This window comes from Tasmannia lanceolata, unplaced genomic scaffold, assembly GCF_043159265.1.
Source record: "Tasmannia lanceolata isolate RefF3 unplaced genomic scaffold, GAP_Taslan_0.1 ptg000023l, whole genome shotgun sequence".
Lineage (NCBI taxonomy): Eukaryota > Viridiplantae > Streptophyta > Magnoliopsida > Canellales > Winteraceae > Tasmannia > Tasmannia lanceolata.
The window spans coordinates 21,111,970-21,135,050 of NW_027518700.1; the positions used below are offsets into that span (position 1 = coordinate 21,111,970).

Below are 23,081 nucleotides of genomic sequence, written 5' to 3' on the forward strand. Positions count from 1 at the left end.
CTGTGTAAGTACTTTCTAGTGTACGACACACCAACGCACGATCCACGTGTTTCCTCAAACACATAAGGGCACCAGTCTTCAAGAGCTGATCCGTTTAGACAGACCCTAGCGGAACATTCCAAGTACTACATTCAAGGCTTAATTCCATCGGCAAGGCTCATGGTCCTATCACCATTGCCCGATGTATTCTGTGGTTTTGTCCCGGCACCAATTTGGTCAATACACATTCCTTTCACCCCACTCACCGTGGAAATATAGGTCCAAACCGTCTAAGGGGATTTTCCAAGATTCCATCAATAACATGATGTACATTAGAGTACTGAGTACAAGGGGAGGAAAGTAGATTATTGGCAATAAAATGGTCTTGCAAGGCCACACAAAATGCCATAAGTCCCAACAAAATCTACACCCATTGAGCAAATTCTTGCCTTCAATGATGCAAACCATTCATTTGTTAACTAAAATGGATCTCTATACGCACAATACTACACCATCAAAAGACTTGATACCATTTTAAGGTTAAGAGAGACATATAACCACCCTCCCTTATGCCCCAATTGTCAAATACTACAGATCGATCAGAAGTTACGCCATCACGCCATGATGCAATTCTTCTCCGTGAGAAGCCTTGTGATGGCCAACTATACTTTCATTAAAAGTCGAGATACTTTCCACAGTCCTATCACCACAATTCGGTTTGTTTGGCATAACAGGACCTAGTCTCACACTAGAAATATTATCCTCGTTGTACCTCTTGCACGGAGATGTCCTCCACATTTTTGGCTTGAAAAATGTATGGTTCAAAACAATAAGAAGGTTGCTACCAAAATGGGATCCTGTGTTTTAAAAAAGCACCATATCCTTTACCACAAACAACAAACATACAAAAAAAGAGAGTGCATATTCCTACAAATGCAAAAATGTATATAAAATTTGCCTAATCGATCATTCATTTTCACGCCTTTTATATTTTTAACATGAGATCCTGTTTTAGAAGTGTTTTCAAAATAAAGAGGCAAACGATGCAAAAAATTGGAGGGTTTCGAACTTTCGATTGTTTGATGCCAGAGGTTTTTACTATAACCCTTGAAGCAATATCTTACAAATTACTTGGCAGAAAAATTCAACCAAGCACTACGATTAAGTGGTCTGATTTTCTAAGCGAAGCCACATAACCAAATCTGTCCATAGACTGATAACCAAATCTGTGCATAGACTGATAAACCAATCTCGACTTGTTGAGATATTCAAACCTCTAAGATCAAAGGGTTAGAATCATTATATGGAGAAGACTTTTCACACATAACCTATTTACGGCAGGGCCCAACAAACGAGCAGTTTGGATCATCCAATAATGTGGATGCCACAGAGTTTTTTTTATAACTTGGATGTTATAAAAACTCTAGAAATCACATCGAGCCAAAATGGGTTCATTACAAGTCACTAATCACTATCATTTGGTAGGACGATGTAGACTGTCCATATAATGGGCCCGATGGGTCTGCAACAATCATTTGGACTTTTCATCTTTTAAAGGAATGGGTCCATAGGCAAAGGCCCAAAAACAGGCCCAGCCCATTCAACACTACTTTAGAGCTAGACCACGCTCTTCTCTACGTTTAGGAGAAGCAAATGGACATTGCTCTCTTCTCTCCGTCCTCGCTTTTTGCCCAAGATGAAGATCCTTCTCCAGGTAAAATAAATCTCTCTCTCTCTCTCTCTCTCTCTCTCTCTCTCTCTCGATTGATTTGTTGACCTTTTTTATTGAAATAGGGGAGGATGGTCTGAGAGAGACAGGGACCCACCAGAGCTACGTGGAGAGAAGCCATGTTTTTCCTGGAATGGTTTGCTCCTCCTTATCTCCTTCTTTATTAACTTTTTCTCTATTTCAGTACTAATACCCACAAAGGAAAATGAAAGAAGAAACAATGAACCTTTACATTTGAACATGTAATCTTTTGTGGGTGTTCTCTTTTTAGTTCATAAACTTGATGATTATAATGATGGCGTTGGTGATTGATCAAATATTCATAATCTGGCTCTGTTTGGATTGCAGGATATTTTTGGAAAAGTTTGGAAAGTAAATATATTTCTAAAAGTTTCTCCTTTTTTTACACATGAAAAAAGATGAATTGAACTAACCCTATTCAATTTTTACTTAGAGGGGCCTTCAATTTATGATAATATCCCTTAAAATTATCTATAATCATATTATTTCCCTCTAAATCGTGGAAAGAAAAAAAAATTCCATCATAAATGTTTTTCTTGCAATCCAAACACAGCCTTAGACGGAAAAACCCCTCTCATCAAGCTTTCTAAATTCTCACATTGGCTGTTGACAGTTAGGAATTGAAACTGCCTAGGTGAGAAGTTTGAACTTTGAAATCAAAGTGCCAATATAAAAAATGAGGGGATACAAATAACAGCTTCATGTGCCCAATACCCATGAATTTTCGCTCAGCCTGTAGGTTCTTTCTGATTTCTTGGCATATGATGATAACTCTCCATTTGATCGTTTGAAGATTATACTTCTTACAGCTTTTTTCTTAATTTCTTTGTACCTTCTTCAGGACTTACTTATTCGAGAATTTTCATTTCATCAACTGAATGCCAATTTACTATGGCCTGGAACCTTTGCTTTTGCTGAATGGTTAGTCCAAAACCGGCATTGGTTAGAAGGACGTCGCATCATAGAGCTGGGCAGGTTTGTTTCACAATCAAAATGAGATTTATTATTGTTTATAGAATGCTAGTACATTTGCATGTCTTAGAGTAACCGTTTTGCTCCTTGATCTTTTGGTTAATCCTTGCATATCATTCTAAACATCCATCTATGCTTCCACATTTTTTATAGTATCCTAACCTAAGAAGCACGGGTACTCTCTGGAGTCCCACGCACCCGCATCGGGTGCGCGTGCGCTTGGGTGCGCACCCGGTTCGAATTAAATCGAAAATTACATATTTACAAAAGAGGGGCTGTCCCAATTAACAAAAAGGGGGTGAATATATATATATATATATATATATATATATATATCCCGTAATTAAAAACCTAACAACTTAGAAGTAATATTAGATTTTGGTGATTTTATTGTTATTTGATTGTTCTCCAATTAAATTGTTTGAATTCTTTAACAAAATATTTAATTTTTTAATTTTTATAAATATATAATAAAATATAAAAACATATTATATTCAGCGCACCCCCAACGTACCCGAATCCTTTTTTTTTTAAATCACGTATCCACGTACCCGTACCGTGTCGTACCCACACCCGTATCCGTGCTTCATTGAACCTAACCATTATGCATTAATATGTGCAGCCTAACCATGCTTTGGTTGCATAGATTTGAATGATCTAATGATCTCTCTATAATTTTTGGACAAGTACCTAAGGTTTTGCTATATTTAGACATTGATAACTATGATATTATCCATATCAATTTCTAGTTCTGTTTACACACCGTAGTCAAGGTTTCAGATGTCGGTATTGGTATGGACGAAATTTTGTAAACATTATGGATGCTTATGAAAGTCCATGGAAATGATGTAAATTTAAGATGAAACTTCAGAAAATACTAAAAGAAGCACAACTACACCATTTTCTCTGCATTTAAATCAATTATTTTCGTTGTTGCTCTTCTTGGCTAATTGGTTCACTGGTGCGGTGGTGCCTTCTCTGCCGACTGCGCAGGTAGTGTTTCTCTAGACACACTAAGATTGGAGTTGTTGGCATTGTTGAATGCTGGCCTAGGAGCTCTCTCCATATTTGATTTTCTCCTAGCTATAGTTTCTCTTTCGGTGTTGAACTTCCTTATAGTGGACTGCCTATTGTTCTTAATCTTGAAGGTCATTTGGAAGGTATCTTCTAGATCATAGACCCACATAGTAGTGATCTCCTTGCGAATTTCAAATCTCAATTCAGTCTTAAATCAAGAGAGGGTTTGCCTTGGAAGTTTCATACCCGAATAGATAACTCATTAAACTTGTGCACATACTTGGTAACAGACAGGTCTACTGGGCACAACATAACTGATGTAAATCCATGACATTCAAGAGAAAGAATGGATAATCAATATCAAGAGTAAGAAAGATTAAGATTAAGAAAGATCAATAAAGATCCAAATCATGAAGATCATGATCAAGAAGAGATCAACCATTCAAAAAACAAAATGGTCAAGAAGAGATCAAGATCAAGAACATATCAAGATAAAGAAGAGATCATTAAAAGAAAAGAAGATCAAGATCCAGATAGATCAAGATAAAAAAAAAAAAAAAAAAAGAGGGAATGAAAGTCATGGGAGAAAAGATAGGGGAAAAGGGGAACAATTTATAAACCCAATGGGAAGGGTGGAGTTGAAAGGGGAGAAAACAAATTTAGAACGTAAGAAGGAAGAGAGGGAACAAATGTAGGATATAAGATGGGAGAAATGAAAAGAAAGGCAAGCTGCATATGAACCCAATCAGCAGGGGTGAAGAAGAAAACAAGAAAAAGAAGCGAAAAGAGAAATGAGACTAGAAAGAAAGAGATGAGAAAAGAGAGTGGAGATGAGGAATAGAATGTAAGGAATCAGATTGATGAGAAGGTGTCGCCTTATAATCCCAATCGAGAGAGAGAGAGAGAGAGAGAGAGAGAGAGAGAGAGAGAGAGAGAGAGAGAGAGAGAGAGAGAGGAGAAGAAGACAATAAAAGAAAGAAAGAAAGATCAGAGTTTAGGGGCAGAAACAAACATGGTATGAAGCTCAGATCTTTATTCATTCCATCATAACATATCATGAAAGAAAAGTGTCTGGAGACTACTTATTTAAGAAAATAAAGAGAATTAGAAAGTTCTAAGTTCATATACAAAAACCTAACACTTTTGGGCTAACATATCCTATAATAACTTAAAGACGCTCTCTCACTTAGAATCTTTGTAATACATGTGGGGAGCCTAGTTAAACCACTCATAAGTCAAATAACTAAGTGACATTGATGGTGTTAGATGCCATAAGGGCAATTTGATCATTTCATTATATAAACATATATATATATATATATATATATATATATATATATATGAGGAAACTGTTGGTGAGCTTAAGCTCACCAAACTTATGGTGAGCTAGCTTGCCCAATCACATGGGGGTCCACTTTGTTAGGATGATACAAACCATTCATTTGAAAGTCCCTTACATAGATGGGGGGTGTACCAAAAATCCTCTATAGGATCATCCTAACCCCTCCATTTGTGGAGGACAAAAATGGACAGACACAACCCTATCTATGATAAGGCCTTGCAAATGAATGGTTTGGATCACTCCCCAAAATGTGGGACCCATGTGATTGGGCAAGCTAGCTCACCATAAGTCTGGTGAGCTTAAGCTCACCAACAGTTTCCTCATATATATATATATATATATATATATATATATATATTTATAACGGGAGAGGGGAGTGAATGAATTTTGTACTCCTCCCTCTCACACCTATCTCTCTCCATCTATCCGTCTCGTTCTCTCTCTCATTCTCTCACTCATCTCTCTCTCCATCTCTCTCTCCTCCACCATGTAGATTAACATGGTATCAGAGCTTCAGGTTGAAGAACCAAGAATTTGTTTTTCTCTGTGAAGGCGAGGATATGATTGCTAACCCTAACCTAGCCATCCGAATCCCAAAACCCAAATCCCCAACCCATAACCACTACCACTAGAAGTGACCATAACCCTAACTGTACCCAAACCCATAACCACTACCACTAGAAGTGACCATATCAAATTCTCAAGAACCCTAAAAATATTGTGCGCATAACCAAAACCCAAATCACCAAACCCCATAACCACTACCACTAGAAGTGACCATAACCCTAACTGTACCCAAACCATAGTTACCTGATTCGCCATCCGCCCTCTGACCCGTGATCCGGGGTCGCACGATCCCAAATGTGGTTTGCTAGCGACCCGGATCACAAAAAATGACGACCCGAAGCGACCCGCGGAAGAGAAAGAGGGAGATGCATATAGACTAAGGGGGAGATGGAGAGAGAGAGAGCTACAAATTTTATATATTTTGGGTTGGATTGGAACTAGAGCTTTCTTTTTTAAAATAAATATGTAGGGGCATACATGAGGTTTTTTATTTTGTTTATTAAATAGATGTAGTATGGACTATGGAAGGACATTCATATATTCCAGCAGGAACTTTCTTTTAAAAAAAATATGTATGACATAAATGAGATTTTTATATTTCGTGTATTAAATGTATGTAGTGTGTACTATGGAATGATATTCTTGTAAATATATATGAAATTATATATATAAATGTGTGTGTGTGTAGAGAGAGAGAGAGAGAGTGTGTGTGTGTGAGTCCGATTTAGCGCTCCAAACTGACCGTGACCCCGAATAGCGAACCAACATAGCATACCATCATCGTACCGCGTACCGGGCTACCATCGTACCCCGTACCCGTTCCCGTACCACGTACCGGAACGAACTGCGTTCCAGGTAACATTGACCCAAACCCAAATCCCCAAACCCATAACCACTACCACTAGAAGTGACCATATCAAATTCTCAAGAACCCTAAAAATATTGTGCGCATAACCAAAAAAAAAACATATTCATTTGATTTTGAATAATCAAAACCTTAGCCGCACCTTTCAAAACTTTCTTCTTTTATCTTCACACCCTCAAACCCTAACCCTAACCTGCTGCTTTATATAAATCCGCCCCTAAACTCATTTTTAATCCACTTCCAACCCTTCGGATTCATGATCTAAACAGGTATTCTTCGCTCTTTATCATCTCGTGGTTGGTTCCGGGCTATTGTTTGTTGATTCTCTCATATTAGTGATGTATGTTTGTGATGTTGTTGCCTCTTTCTATCCCGAAACCGTGTGTTACTATGTGAGATAGCATCTGTGGGCGTTGTTGTGGGTGATCTGTTTGTGATTTGATGGTGATTGGTTACTGCTGCGGATTTGTCATTGGATTGGATGATATCGGTGGTGGTGGTGTTGCCGTGGTTGGTTGTTGGTGCTTATTTTATAGTTAGTTGATGTGTTGGAGATTTTAGTGACTTGTTTTTTTTTTTTTTCTATTGTGGTTGGTGGGTACTTTTTGTGGTGTTGGAATATTCATAGTGGTATTATTAGTGTTTTTTGGTGCCTTCATTATGGAATCTGTGGAGCAATCTTCTCATCCACCTGCCGACAACAAGGTTGTTGAGATTCGTTCTTCATCATATAGTGGCCAGTCTAGTTATTCCCATGTAAAACCTCCCCTTCAGATGAATTCTATAAAGCTAGATGGGACTAATTATCCCCCGTGGAAGATGGCTGTTTACACTTGGACGTCGGAAAATCAGTTTTTTAGAGCGCATGCCATTGGCTACTAGTGATTTGACTTATGATCAGTGGCATGAGGACGATCTGTGATCCGTTCTTTTCTGTGGGGTTGTATGGAACCCAATATTGCTACTTCTCTGATGTATCTTTAGTCGTCGAAAGGAATTTGGGAGCAGACGGCTATGATGTATTCTGGGGTGGATAATCTGACGCGTATATGTGATCGTTTTTCCGAGTGGTTTAGCCTTCAGAGAGGCGACAAGCCGGTGGATAGCCACTACATGGACTACCTAGCACTTTGTCAGGAGCTTGATCTATTGATGCCGTTTACTACAGATCCTGCCGTACTTAAAAAACGTCAGGAGGAGTTACGTGTGGTTAGATTTCTTGACTCGCTGGGGCCTGACTATCTCCAACTCCAACAGCAGATTGTCAGTTCTGGTTCAATTCCCACCCTTGTAGATGTATTTTCTAGGGTTCAACGTATGAGAGTAGTTCAGCATAGTGACCATATGGTGAATGGGTGTGCTCATGTGATGTATGCTGGGATTGATCGTGGTCATGGTGGTGGCCAATTTGGGCGTGGGCGTGGGCATGGCAGTAGCCGTGACTCAAGGGGAGGCCGCGATGGAGGAGGCCATGGTCGTGGGTCCCGTTATTGTACTCACTGTTGTATGGAGGGACATACGGTTGATTATTGCTATGATCTACATCCTGAGCTTCATCCCTACAAACCTGTGAGTGCTTCTGCTGCAGCTTCTGATAGTCCTTCCTCCTCTGCTGCTCCATTTATGACTCCTGACACCAGGGTAATCCCTTGTGCAAAATATGATGATCTGTTACGTCTCCGGGAAAAAGGGAAGCATTCAGCTGCCACGATTGCACATAAAGGTAGCCCCTCATGTTTTCTTTCTGGTACTTTTGGATCATGGCTTATTGATTCAGGAGCATCACACCATATGACTGGTAATCCTACATTCTCTCTTCCTTCCAGTCATTTCCTTCTATGGGTCCTCGTACTGTTACTTTAGCGGATGGAACTACATCTCCTGTATCCAGGATGGGTGTAGTCTCCACCTCAACGGGTCTTCAATTGTCTTTTGTTCTTTATGTCCCTACTTTTCCTGTTAACTTGTTATCTGTTAGCCAATTAACAAGGTCGCTAAATTGTTTTGTTTCCTTTTTTTCTTCCTATTGTGTTTTTCAGGACATGAAGACTGGGACGAAGATTGGCTTGGGCCGTGAGATTGGTGGCCTTTATTACCTTGACCAAGCAGGAGCTGGTGTCGCACTTCGTACTTCAGTTGATGCCTATCAGTGGCATTGTCGTTTGGGACACCCACCTGCTGACATGCTTAGGAAAACCTCTTTTGTTTCAGATTTTGTTCTGTCTTTTCATTGCGAGTCGTGTGAGTTGGGAAAACACCATCGTGTGTCGTTCCCTTCTCGAGCTAGTAGTCGAGTGTCTCGTCTGTTTCAACTTATACATTCTGATGTTTGGGGTCTTTCTAGAACTACTTCAATAAATGGATTTAACTATTTTATCATATTTGTTGATGATTTTTCTTGTGCCACTTGTTATCTCAAGTCTTTAATGCCTTTCGTAATTTTTATTTTGAAGTGGCTAACCAATTTAATTGTTCTATTAATTGTTTACGTACTGATAATGCTAAAGAATATTTTTCTGTGGATAATGGATTTCATGATTTTCTTGCATCTCTTGGTATCATTCATTAGTCGTCATGTGCATATACGTCGCAACAGAATGGTGTTGCTGAAAGGAAAATTCGGTATCTACTTGATATGATTTGGACCATTATGTTTCAGATGAAAGTTCCTAAGATTCATTGGGGAGATGCAGCTCTTACAGCATGCTATCTAGGGAATTGTCTTCCCTCATCTGTTTTATCTGAAAAAACACCGTTTTCAGTCTTATATCCTTTAGGAGATCCGTTTCCCTTACCGCCGCGTGTCTTTGGTTGTACGTGCTTTCTTCAGAACTTGTCTCCTGGTCTTGACAAGTTGGCGCCTCGAGCAGAGAAGTGTATCTTTCTGGGTTACCCTCGTACCCAGAAGGGATATAAGTGTTATAGTCCATGTCTTCGAAAAACATATGTCTCTGCAGATGTCATGTTTTTTTAGGACCAACCGTATTCGGCTGATTCTCCTCCTCTATCAGTTAACGTACCCAGTGTGCCAGTTCCTATCGTGATGGGTCTTCCTGTGCCCACTCTGCCTTCTCTAACTATACCTACAACTGTTGTTGACCCCACCCCGAGTCCTTTAGGGAAAAGTACCGAGTCTGAAGTGCGAACTTATACTCGGAGACCTCGACATGTCGTTCTTCCTATGATTGAAGCACCATCTCTGCCCCTTGTTATGAATGAGGCACCCTCTCAGCAAGCCAATCCTCCTCCGCAGTCAGACTGTCTTCCTTCAGGTATTTGTTCTCCTCCTGCAGATTCACCCATTGCTAGCCGTACTCGGTCTCGTACTGTTGCACATCCCATTTCAAATTTTGTTTCTTATGAGCATCTTTTACCATCTTTTCGTTCGTTTGTTTCTAGCCTGTCTTTGATTACTTTGCCTAAGTTAGTTACAGATGCTCTAAATCATCCTAGTTGGCGGGCTGCTATGGACGCAGAAATGGCTGCACTTCAGTCGAATAAAACTTGGCGGTTGGTTTCTTTCCCTTCTAGAGCATGACCTGTTGGATGTCGTTGGGTCTTTGCCATCAAGTATCTTCCAGATGGGTCGGTAGAGCGTCTCAAAGCTCGTCTTGTTGCTAAAGGGTATACTCAGACATTTGGTGTCAACTATCAGGAGACCTTTTCTCCCGTCGCCAAAATTCCTTCAGTACGGGTATTGATCTCTCTAGCAGTTAATCGTGGCTGGCCTCTGTATCAGCTTGATGTGAAGAATGCCTTCCTCCACGGTGATCTTTCTGAGGAGGTTTATATGGAGCAACCTCCTGGGTATGTTGCTCAGGGGGAGATGTTCTCCGCAGTATGCTGTCTTCCGAAGGCAATTTATGGTCTGAAGCAATCACCGAGGGCTTGGTTTGGAAGGTTCAGTACTGCGATTTTGCGTTTTGGATTAAAGCAGTGTGCTATCGATCATTCTGTGTTCAGTTACAAGTCCGCATCTGGATATATCCTTTTGACTGTGTATGTCGATGACATTGTAATTACAGGAGATGACAGGTCTGACATACAAAAATTGAAATTCTTTCTCCAAGGAGAATTTTCTACTAAAGATTTGGGTCAGCTAAGATATTTCCTTGGTATTGAGGTAGCACGCTCATGTCATGGTCTCTCTTTATCACAGGGAAAATATGTGTTAGATATTTTGGAGGAGACTGGATCAATGGGTGTGAAACCTGCAGCTTGTCCTATGGATCCAAATGTTAAACTTTGTCCTGATCAGGGGGAGTTGATGAATGATCCTGGTCGTTATAGAAGACTGGTTGGTAAGCTAATTTATTTGATTGTCACCTGGCCAAATATATCATTTGCAGTGGGTATGGTTAGTCGCTTTATGAGTTCTCCACGTACTTCTCACTGGGCGGCTGTTATTCAGATTTTCAAATATTTGAAGGGTACTCTAGGCAAAGGCTTGTACTTTAGAAAGTATGGACATGAAAAGGTAGAAGATACAGTGATGCAGATTGGGCGGGATCTCCTGCAGACAGAAGATCAACTACTGGATATTGCACATTTGTAGGAGGTAATTTAGTGTCATGGAGAAGTAAAAAGCAAGACGTTGTTTCCAAATCAAGTGCAGAGGCTGAGTATAGGGCTATGTCTTATACAAGTGGGGAGCTAATCTGGCTTCGCTCCTTATCAGAAATTGGGTTTACATCGACATCTCCAGCTCAATTGTATTGTGATAATAGGGCTGCAATTCATATTGCAATGAATCTAGTATTTCACGAGCGGACCAAGCATATTGAAGTAGATTGTCACTTCATTCGTCATCGGATTCAAAGTGTTGAAATTTGCACAGTGTTCGCTCGACCTACCAATCAGCTAGCAGATATGTTTACCAAACCGTTGGGGTGTGAAAAACTAAAGGATTCTTGTAACAAGCTTGGAATGTATGATATATACCTTCCAGCTTGAGGGGGAGTGTTAGATGCCATAAGGGCAATTTAGTCATTTCATTGTATAAACATATATATATTTATAACGGGAGAGGGGACTGAATGAATTTTGTACTCTCCCTCTCACGCCTATCTCTCTCTCCATCTATCTGTCTCGTTCTCTCTCTCATTCTCTCACTCTTCTCTCTCTCCATCTCTCTCTCCACCATGTAGATTAACAGATGGGAAAAGACTACTACCTGTCGATGACTTAAAAAGACTTAAATTACATTTTGAAAACTAAATAAAGCTCGTTTAATTAACAATAGGGCCCCATATACTATTACCAAAAAAGAAAAGAAAAGATTGACCCCATCTTCTCAAATCTTCATTTTCTATGGTATCTTGGATGAACTCCCATCATATCCCCCTTGAAAAGATTTGACCCCATCGAATATAATGGCATGACGGGTGGTAGTTTTTGTCTCTAATTATCCTACAATCTGCAAACAGTTGGCCCTTCCAACAGATTAAGTAATTTCAATCCGCAAGAAACTTTGGACAATTGTGCTGTCGGTTTGAACTTTGAAGTGTGCATGGTTTTAAATTTCGCCTGAAACATTTCGTTTCGGCCGAAATATTTCTATTTCGGCTGCTACCGAAGTCTACGTGGTTTCAGATAATTACCAGATTTAGCCCAAAAATTTGGAATTTCTCTTGAAATTTCTTGATTCCGTTGATGTTTCGATCGTAGTATGTGAAACGTGCAACTTTACAAATAAAAAAGCAAAATTTCTTTTGAAATGTCAACATTTGACTAAAAGCAAGACAACAATCAACTCCACTTGCAGAAAAGGGAAGAACAACGAGTTTCCTTTAAGATATCTAAAAACGACAAAAATTTAAAGGAACACAACTGGTGACGAATCTGACCTGGATTTTGGCTATAATTCTGTATAGAAATATTTCCGCGATTTTACAAAATCTTGGCCAAAATTTCGTACTGAAACTAAAATTTTTCCATTTAGCTGATGACTGAAACCGAAATCAAAATTTAAAACCTTTGAAGTGTGGTCATAAGGTTCACCTTTGATGTACTCCTTGTACTGTGACAACTTAGGCAGAACAAACCTTGATCTTCCTTGTGCACTTTGAATTAAGCAGTAAACGTTTGGTAGGGACCCAAACACCACTATCGGTGACTTTATCATTGCGATCTGAAGTTTCTACTAACTAAGTCGAGCCATTCACTTTTTCCAGGCTTGTTGAATAATATTTGTTGTCCATTCCTCATATAATGTTCACAATTTATGGTTTGACAAAACCAATATGAAGGATGGTGGCCGCTTTCTGAATCCTTAAGTAACGTGAGCGAGCTATGTACTGTCGAAATTTTCATTGGATAACGAGCGTAGCTCTCGTTTGTCACTTGACGTCAAGTATTTTCGTTGCTATCAATCATCGCACACAAGCCTGAAGCTAGGGCTGCAACTCGGGTCAGGCGGGTCGGGTTTTGGAGAACCCAACCCTACCCGAGAAATATCTCGGGTTGGGTTGGGTCGGGTTTTTTTCCGAAAAACCGACGATTCCCAAACCCGGCCCTACCCATGATAAATCTCGGGTCGGGTCGGGTTTTTTCACGTTGACGCAATTTTTTAAGGAAAATTCTTGTTTGGCAAGGCAACTCAACTCATAGAAGGAGAAATTACACTCACATTACACTTGAATCAAACAATGATGTAATTACACTCACATTACACTTGAATCAAACAATGCTGTAATCAAACAATGTTGTAATTGCAATCAAACAATGCTGAATCAAACACTTGAATCAACTCAACTCATAGAAGCAGAAATTACACTCACATACAATAACAGTGGGTGCGTGGGTTTTCACTTTTAACTTTTAACTAACAATAGAAAAAAATGTACATACTATAACTTATGTAACTCGGGTCGGGTCGGGTCGGACCCTTCAAACCCGGCTCGACCCGAGATTCATGCGGGCTTTCGAATGCTCAACCCGGCTCGACCCGAAACCCCATGAAACCTGAACCCAACCCAGGCTATTTTCGGGTCGGGTTGATGCGGGTCGGGTAAAACCCGGCTCGAGTTGCAGCCCTACCTGAAACTAGATGGCTCAAGTGACTTTTCTCTTGTCCACTTGCTTGTTCTGTTACATCTGCCAAGGTTTTTGGATCCTTAGAGAAGCAGATGGTTTCATCGTACGGGCTTTGGCTTTCTTGTCTTTATCCCCTCGAATTGTTATAGCTCCTAGTATTTTGCATTCATGAAAAGTCTTTGGTACAAAATTTTCAAAAAATATATCCCTCATGTCAGCCCAACGAATGACAAGTGGTTTTCCCTTACCCGCCATTTCTGTTTCAATGTTAGCCACCACTCTAAGGCACTCTCAACCATAGTTGTCTTCGTAATACAAATCATTTGGTCATTGCCTGGATTATGCTGTCATAAATAAGTCTCGAACGCTTCTACCCAATATAAACGTTTCCATTCATTAACTCCATAAAAAACTAATCTTTCCATTATATTCATGCTAAGTAGCTACTGATGCGGATTGTAGGCCCAATAAGTGGCATATTTGCCCATTGGGACTTTTAGGAATTTATTTCCATGTTATTTAGTTTCTAGAATTTTTATTTCCATATTATTTAGTTTTAGGGCTTTTATTTTTCATGTTATTTAGAGTTAAGGAATTTATTTATTTTTCATGGAATTTTATTTCAATTGCCTATATATAGGCCTCATGTATTAGGGATTATTAGTTTTTGAATGAATTGAATTGATTGAGAATTTCTCCCCTACAGATTTCTCTTCTCGTCTCCCCTCATTTCTATTCTTCCCCCTCTTCTTCTTTTTCTTCTTCTTCCTCCGTTCCCTCTCTCCTCTATTCTTCCTCTTCTCATCTCCTATTCTTCTTCTCTTTCTTCTATTTCTCTTCTCTAGCTCTACATCAGTTTGCTGTCAGAGCGAAGGATCCAAGCACCCCATCTGTATCCGTCATCGGAACCCAAAACAGTCCCAAAACCTCACGGCTTCCCTCATCTCCGCACACCACCATCCTTTCTCACCACCATTTACCTCACATCTTCCCTCATCTCCTTGCCCACCATCTTGCTTCCCTCGTCTCCTCACCTTACCATCCTTTCTCACCACCATCTTTAGATTTTAAGCACTCAAGACCACCCTTTCTCACCACCATCTTTAGATTAGGGCACCAAAAAAAGATTATCTTTCCTCGGCGAAATTTCTTGGTTTCAGGTCTTGGTGTGTGATGCCTAAGGTTACAAAAAGGTTTTTTCTTATTCATCCCCCCTTTTTCCCCTCGGGCACCCCCTTAGCAGATTTCGAACCCCCGTTTTCCCTTTGGGCACCCCTTATATACATTGGTAAGATAACAACAATATGTTACGTTACAGATTCTGTTGCTAACATAACTGGAAAAGGGGAAAAAGGAGAAAAGAAAGGAAAATGAAAGGAAAAAAAGAGAAGAAATGCAAAAAAGAAAAAGAAGAGAAAAGAAAAGAGGAACAAAATAAAAGAAGTGAAAAAAAGAGAAAAAAAGGGAAGAAAAATCAGAGACTCATTTCTCTTCCATCTTACCCTCTCCACTTTCTCTCTCCTCTTTCCATCTCATTTTCTCTCTTCATTCGAGCAATTTCGGCTTGGAATTTGGCCACGCCGTCAACACGAGAGTTGTTCGTGACGACTTGAAGTTCAACTTCAGTCCACTCTCAGTGGTCAGCAGCGAGACTAACTTTCATCATCCGCCAGTTTTGGTCCGATCGTCGATCCAAGCCATCCGGGAGTCCGATCTGAGATCTGCGAAAGGCATTGTGTTCCTTTCGACATGACAGACAGATCAGACAGTTGATATCACACTGATCCCAATGGCTCCGCCAGTCATTTTGATGGGTACGACGATCGATATTTTCAAGGCTACTCCCTATAGCTATTATGAGAACGCATGTCTACGGTGAATCAATGCTCTGGATGCATATTATGAGTATCATGGCTATGATCACCGAGTGATCATCTGCTGAGCCAGGGAAACTATGCGACCACAAGTCCAATCGTTCTGGATACGCATGGTGACCTTAGTTTTAAGACTCCTCCGCATTCGCGTCAACTCCCCGAGTCAACTACCTTTCACCTTGGGCCGCATTCCCTGTTCTGCCGCATCTGCGTTCCACGTTTTGTTCTACATAGTCAATAAAAACTCCTTTGACTCTCTCGAACTATGACCGCATCAACCGAGTACTCGGCTGCGTCAATGAGTACTGGACCGCGTCATGCCGAGTCGACTAGGATTTTCTTAGGCTGCGTTCTGCGCCGCATCCGCATTTTTAAACACTGATGGTGACAGAGCGTCGTCACGTAGGCAACCCTCCATTCAGTCGATGGGAGGAGGTCTGCGATGAGTTTATGAGTACTTATGCGATATTGGCATATTGGTATGAACAAAGATTGATGCGTGAAGAAGCTGCTCAACGTGGAGAAATCGCTCGACATGAACAAAAAGTCGAAGTTCAGGCAATATTGGAAAGGCTACTACTTGACTTCAACGAGATGAAGCTGACTAAGAAGAAAGTTGCTAACATTATTGAGGAGTCGCATGATGATCCAGCCACCATATTTTGTGAGACCGTTATAGACATTGAGCCTGAGACTATATCAGACCTCGATTAGTCAGATACAGAGTCAGATATGGTAGATACTGAGCTAGAGACTGATGATGCATTGCCATAGCTTTTGAGAGCTGGAGCATTCCACTGATGATATCTCTTCTACATCAAGACATGAGCATAGTGGCAGTGCTGAGTCTGCCGTGGATATTCCGATAGAGGATTTCAGCACTCCGGATGATAGCACTGAGCGAGATACGGTTCCAGCGAATGATGACCTTATGGAGGCTGGTCATGGATTGATACTGCTCATAACTATTACGCTGATCCAAGAGGAGTACATTGCTATTTTCCTAGCCAGTTTACTTCTTCGGAGTGATTTATGTTCTTATAATTATACCTGCATGAATTCTTCCCTATCGTTTTGCTAGCATTTCAGACTACTCTCACGGATGTCACGAGCATTAGACATCAGGATTGCCTCCGACGGATTACGACTCCTACTGCTTGAGTGGGTCGTCTACATCTTTGATCCAGGCAGACTAGAACTCGAGGGCGAGTTCTTTTCATGAAGGGGAGAATGATGCGGATTTTAGGCCCAATAAGTGGCATATTTGCCCATTAAGACTTTTAGGAATTTATTTTCATGTTATTTAGTTTCTAAGATTTCTATTTCCATGGTATTTAGTTCTAGGGATTTTATTTTCCATGTTATTTAGAGTTAGAGAATTTTTTTATTTTCCGTAGAATTTAATTTCAATTGCCTATATATAGGCCTCATGTATTAGGGATTATTAGTTTTTGATGATTATTGATTGATTGAGATTCTCCCCTAATTTCTCCCCAGATTTCTTCTTCTCCCTCCTTTCCTCTTTCTCCTTATTCTTCCTCTTCTCCTACTCTTCTTCTTCTCTTTCTTCCATTTCTCTTCCCCAGTCCTGCATCTGCCACTCACACCTTGGCTCAGTAAATTGATGTGAATCTAGGATATACAAGAGAGAAACCTAGCTATGTAGCTATGACCACGGTTTTAAATTTCGACCGACATCTGAAATTTCGGTCAAGACCGAAACCGAAATGTACTGAAACCGAAATCTCCGAATTTACCAAATTTATCGTAATTTCTGAAATTTCAAAATCGATAAAATGCTTATTTTTTATTTTTATACCGAATTTCGGCCCAAAAAACTGAAATTTCGTATCTTTGTACCGATTTTCGTTATTTTGGCCGAAACTTCTGTATTTCGGCCGAAATTTCGGTGTTTCAACCGAAATGTCGGTTTCGCCCGAGTCTGAAACCGAAACCAAAACCGAAATTTAAAACCATGGCTATGATATGAAATTGATGTGTCTATGATAGCTAAGAGAATAGAGAGTAAGAATAGAAAATCAAAATCAGGAACAAGAAAGATCAAGATGAAGATAGAGAAAAACAAGATCAACATCGGGAAAGGGTCAATATCAAGAAAAGGTGGAATGAAGATCAAGAAGGAGAAAAGATAAGATGGAAAAGGGGAACGGTTTATAAACCCAACTGGGAAGGGTGGAGTTGAAAGGAGAGAAAATGAATGTAAAAAGTAGGAAGGAAAAAAGGGAATGAATATAGGATCTAATAAGGGAGAAAGGAATGGAAGCGGTTTATAACAAGTAACTTGTACGGGGTTGGCACGTCGGCCAGCGTCGTGGGTTTGCTCCCCATAGACGCAAGTTCGAATCCCTCTGGGATTACCCGATGCACGTGGTTTACTTGTGATTGTGTGCATCCGTAGGGATTAGTCCTGCCCTAAATGAGGTGGGGATACCTTGTCATAAAAAATAAAAAAACTATTGTAGAAACCAAGGTTGCCAGAGCGGGAATCGAAGGCTCCCGGAATAGTCAGAAGCGGGAATCGTGAAGTCGCTGGAGAGTCACCGGAGATTCGCCAGGGAGTTGCCAAGGAATCGCCAGGAATCGTCGGGGAGTTGGGGATCACCAAGGAATCTCCGGGGAATCGCCGGAAAACCGCATTTCACATAACATTAAACCGTGGTTCCCAAAAGTGGGAATCGCATTTTCGGGGAATCATAAACCGTGATTCCCAAAAGTGGGAATCGGGTTTCCGGAGAATCCGAACCGGGACTCTCATTTTTTTGGATTCGAGAATATTCCGGGACTCCCATTTCGGATCCGAGAACCGGGACTCCCATTTCGGATCCGAGAACCGGGACTCCCATTTCGGATCCGAGAACCAGGGAATCGTGGTTCCCCACTCCCAGGGAAGAATCCTGCTTCCTTGGTAGAAACTAACCTGATATGAAGCTTAAATCTTTATTCATTCCATCATTGTATAGCATGAAAGATAAGTACCATGAGGCTACATATATGTAAGAAAAGAAAGAGAACTAGAAAGTCCTAAAACCCTAAAACAAAAACCTCATACTTTTGGAGTAAAATTCCATCTCTAATAATTTAAAGACTCTCCCCACTTAAAATTTTTGTAATACATTTATAGGCTCCACTTAAAACACTCATAGGTGAAAAAACTAAGTGATTTTCTTGGAAAAAGACTTTATGATTTTAAAAGGCTTAAATAAACTCTAAAACCTATTATTGTTCCTTCTTTTTTGAGTAATCTATTTTACCATTAAAAAAACACTCTAAAAACTAAATAAAACTCTTTTAACATTAATGAGAGGCCCTATATTCTTAATTCCTTTATTTTCCATGGCAACTCGGATGGTCTCCTATCGATAACTATCCGATCATAGAGTTCATCATGGAAATCAGAGAGTAGGTACTTGCATTTAAGATGTACCTTCAACTCCTCCCAAAAGGCTAACGGGTGGTTTAGTTTCCCCAACACGTGATGTTTCCTCTCCAAATCCCTCCACTATAACTTGGCATGTCTGAGTAATTTCTTCCTGGAAAATCTGACTCTTTGGTCACCTGTCATGTCAAACCAGCCAAAGTACTCCATGGCTGCAAGCCAATCAACAAACAATTGAGAATCAATGTTATCACCAAAATAAGAATATCTGGGCACACCTTCTTGGTGATATTTCCCATAGAATCAATAGACCCACCTCTGTCCTGTCATAGCATATCACGTGCTTCATCACTCAAGGTGACTATGGGTATCAAAGTCCTTACTTGGGCAGCCCTAGTGGTCACCTAGGGTTTGGAGCAGTTGTTTGACCTTCTTCCTGATGGGCTGAAAGTTAAGCGAAATCATCTTTCTCCTTGTCAAAATCTCCAAGTGATTTAGCGGTTCACTCAATAGCGAAAGTAACATAAAAATAAAAGACTAAACTGCCCTTACAAATGAAAGGAACAAGAAATGCCCCTTTTTGCTAGGGAATGTCCCACATGGGTCCTCCTCCATCATTCTCATGCCAAAATTAAAACCGAGGCTTTAGAATTGGATCCTTGATGTCTTCTCTGGTACACCTTCATGGGCTTCTTTTGATTCCTATTAAAATGGCTTTTTCATGAAAGGAATTAGATTTCTCATTATGTATAATATGCATCCCTTTCCCTTTTCAAAAAAAAAATGTATAACATGCATCAACATCGAGTACATCATTACTTCCAAAATCAACCAAGGCTGGAGATCTAGAGTTTAAAGAAATTCGTGGTCTATGCTACCTAAGCTTTGAGGGACAAATGATTGTACTAGTTACTTTCCAGTTATTATAGGTTAAATATATCATTCCTGTGATCTTAATGTTTTAAGGGACTCAAATGATTATGCTAGTTACTTTCCAATTACATTACATTAAATATCATTTCTCTGATCTTAATAAATTATATCTTGATGGAGATCTCCTCTTCTATGTAGTGGCACTGGAGCTTTGGCCATTTTCCTGCAGATATCATTTGGAGTTGATATCACGTCTTCAGATTTCAATGATGAGGAACTTGAAGAAAATATTGCTCACAATTGTAGGATCAACGGACGGTCTGTGCTGCCGCACATCCGACGTATGTTCTCTTCCTTCTATGTAGCATTCTACATAGAGTCCTGTGCTTTGGATCTTATTATTCCTTGATATTTTGGATCTTAAAATATTTTCATTTTGATTTTTCCATGCCTCCATCCTTCCTGATAACTAAGGCCCTGTTTGTTTAAGATTATGAAAACAGATTGTGAGTGCCAAACCTATCATTGGACTCAAAATTACGTTTAAATTTGAGTCCAATAATCGGTTTAGCACTCACAATCGGCTGTCATAATCTTAAACGAACTGGGCCTAAGGTTTGGTTAAGGTTTGATTATTAGCTGTCGGCTGCTCCACAGCATCCAATTTCCTTGGACAGTTATGTTACTTCATATTCTCGGAAAGTCTGTCCTTGATCTAATTGTGTTTCAGATAAAGGTATCCATCTCTTTGCTTGCCCAGCATTGAATGCTAGACACGTGCCTATGTTTGTTATCTGTGAACATCCATGATCCAGCCCTGTTGTTGTATGCACTGTGCATCCAACAATGATCGAAAATAATAGCTGATTTCAGCTGGAACACTATGACGATTACCCGTAAGGGTGCTAAATTCATGGTTGGTAACTAAGATAACCTGGTGGCTGTCGAGCTGGCCCTTCTGTACATCGGTATCAGCCATTTCTTAGCAGGGCGGTAATTCTCTAGTATATCCCAACGCAATCAATAAAATTGGGATCACAAAATGTGGTTTAAAATGCCACTTGTGCACGTGGATGCGCACGTGTGTCAGTGTGTGTGTGTGTGTGTATGTGTGTGTGTGTGTGTCAATTCCATTTTTATAAGAATCTAGGAACCGTGTCTTCGTAGTGTGCTTGTTGATAGCCTTGTGAATCAGAAAAAGCCATAGGCTGCTCTATTGTGTTCTTGCATGCACTCAATATTCATAGACAGCTAATTAGTAGAAAGTAGTTATAATACTCAATTATGCAACAGAAGGGTTGAACATTAAGCAATCTTCGTCTTTTTTCCTCTAATTCTAATTCTAAATCTAACTGTGGAGTTTGTATTTTGGGATTTGCATAGATTCATGGGGAGAAACGTTTCCGATTACTGATCCAGATTGGGACCTGATCATTGCAAGCGATATCTTATTATGTGCGGTTTGTTGCTCTGTCTTGAACTCAATTCAATCGGATTAATTCCATCAGTCAGTTTTTGTAAAAGCTGAAACAACTAGACCAGGTGCTTGAAAACCTAAAAAGTCAGTTCTAAACATATTCAGCACTCAATCGGCTACTGGACCAAGTTTTTAGTCAACTTGGATTGGATCCTCATTGAGCTTCTATTGAGTTTTGAGCCAACAATCTAAACCCCTTATGAAAACAATTATCTTATTCTGCTTATAATCCATTAATATTTTTATGATTCCTCATTTTGTTCGACATGTAGATGTGAAACAGTATCCAAACTTGATAAAAACATTGTCCTTTCTCCTTAAATCATATAAGCCAAAGGAAGGAAGTGCAGGTCCTGGAAGTTATCATGATGAGCAGACTCAAACTGTATCAGGTACTTTAGAATCTATCTCACAAATATCTTCAATATATTCAAAATATAGCGATTTTATCGCGACATTTGATAAAACGACAAAATCCGGATATAATCCTTTGATTTTAATAAATAGAGGTATTTTCATTTTTAATCATTTACCGCGATAATATTCCGATAATATCGCGACACTTTTACGATATTTTTTATTTTTCTTAAATTATATATTTTTAAATAATTATATTTTTATTGTTTTCTCTCGATATAAACCCGAAAAAATTAAAAAAAATTAATATATATTCTTGCCGACAAATTCCCGAGAACGATATTGTGTGACTTGTGTTAGAATTAGAGGAAATTTTTGTAACTGGATTGGGTAACTTGTTGAGCTCGAGTTCATTGTTGCAGAAAGAGGTGTGGAATTGCCTTGTCCGGCGTTCTTGATGAGTTGGCGTCGGAGGATCGGCAAAGAGGAAGAGGCACTGTTTTTCACTGGCTGCAAGGAGGCTGGTTTATCCCTAGAGCATCTTGGGTCTCGCGTCTACTGCATCAGCCTAAGAAAGACGACTAATGTGCAGTCACAGCATAAGTAATCAGTGGACCCAGTGTTTAAAACTCTCAAAATCATGTCTCCAATTTTAAGACGGGACTCGATTTTGTCTACAAATACTCGTATTTTATACAGAAACAGAGTAACCCAACCAAACCAAGTTAACTGACTGAGCGAAAGTTTTTGAGCCAAACAAAACTGAAGAGGGGTCATCTGAACTTGTTACTTAGATTTGTTGTTGGAGGTGCCAAAGCAATTTAAGATGCATTTTGTGGAACTCTAAGCTTTCATTAATTTGCAGAAAACAGTTGAATGGATTAGTGTTTTTTTAGTCACACTGTTGCCATGAGAATGTGATTCAAATTCCTGAATGCTCAGCTTGTTTAATAGGACCCTATGTTGCAGCTGTAGGAAAGATTGTTTTTTCATTTCTGCTGAAATCAAGGACTCAAGATCTTATATTACAAACCGGTCAAGATGTACCTCACTCTTCTCAGGTCTTCTGTGACATCCATAGCTTGAAACTGCTAAAAAATGGGCAACTCTGTTCGGGCTGGTGCCAGTCATGGTCAAACTTTGAGAAAATAAATATTTAAAGATCAGTCGTACTGATGACTGATGAGTTTTTTTTTTCTGAACAATGATGGTCTGACAATCCAATAACTTGAAAATGTAGATTTTGTTAACATATTTTTAGCAGACCCTTTGGAAAGAAAACAATTTCTCAGGCCACATATTAAATGAGTTCATGGTGGTTCAGTTTGAGATCAGTGAAGTAGAAGAAAAAATCAGCCACAAACGAATGAATCCACAAAAATATACTGCCTATAATGAGATTAATTATTGTAATTTTTTTCTCGGTTGGTGCTGAAGTAAGGTTATCCCCTTCCGGTAAGATTGCTATGCCCATCGGAAATAAAAATCGCATAAAACTTTAAATTTTCTTTTCGATCTTGCTTTTGTCCAAGATCCTAGAGTCTAGATTAGTTATTATTGTTAATTAACATCAGTG

At 39.6% G+C, this 23,081-nt stretch overlaps 1 protein-coding gene across 1 annotated transcript; it reads left to right on the plus strand.

Annotated features, from left to right (window-relative positions):
- Window positions 1–1,569: 1,569 nt before the first annotated feature.
- LOC143856711 (S-adenosyl-L-methionine-dependent methyltransferases superfamily protein) lies at window positions 1,570–22,400 on the plus strand. The gene is made up of 7 exons (XM_077366980.1): window positions 1,570–1,693; window positions 1,774–1,844; window positions 2,571–2,704; window positions 19,870–20,012; window positions 21,055–21,126; window positions 21,421–21,540; window positions 21,928–22,400. The coding sequence occupies exons 1-7, from the start codon at window positions 1,633–1,635 to the stop codon at window positions 22,110–22,112; spliced, it is 786 nt and encodes a 261-aa protein (XP_077223095.1). The 5' UTR covers window positions 1,570–1,632; the 3' UTR covers window positions 22,113–22,400.
- The last annotated feature ends 681 nt before the right edge of the window (window positions 22,401–23,081 follow it).

Excerpts from the sequence above, each read along its gene's own strand:
- LOC143856711 (XM_077366980.1), top strand. The coding sequence starts at position 1,633 with ATGGACATTGCTCTCTTCTCTCCGTCCTCGCTTTTTGCCCAAGATGAA. Across the intron at positions 21,127-21,420 it reads TGCAAGCGATATCTTATTAT|ATGTGAAACAGTATCCAAAC; the intron begins GTGCGGTTTGTT and ends TTCGACATGTAG. Across the intron at positions 21,541-21,927 it reads GCAGACTCAAACTGTATCAG|AAAGAGGTGTGGAATTGCCT; the intron begins GTACTTTAGAAT and ends TCATTGTTGCAG.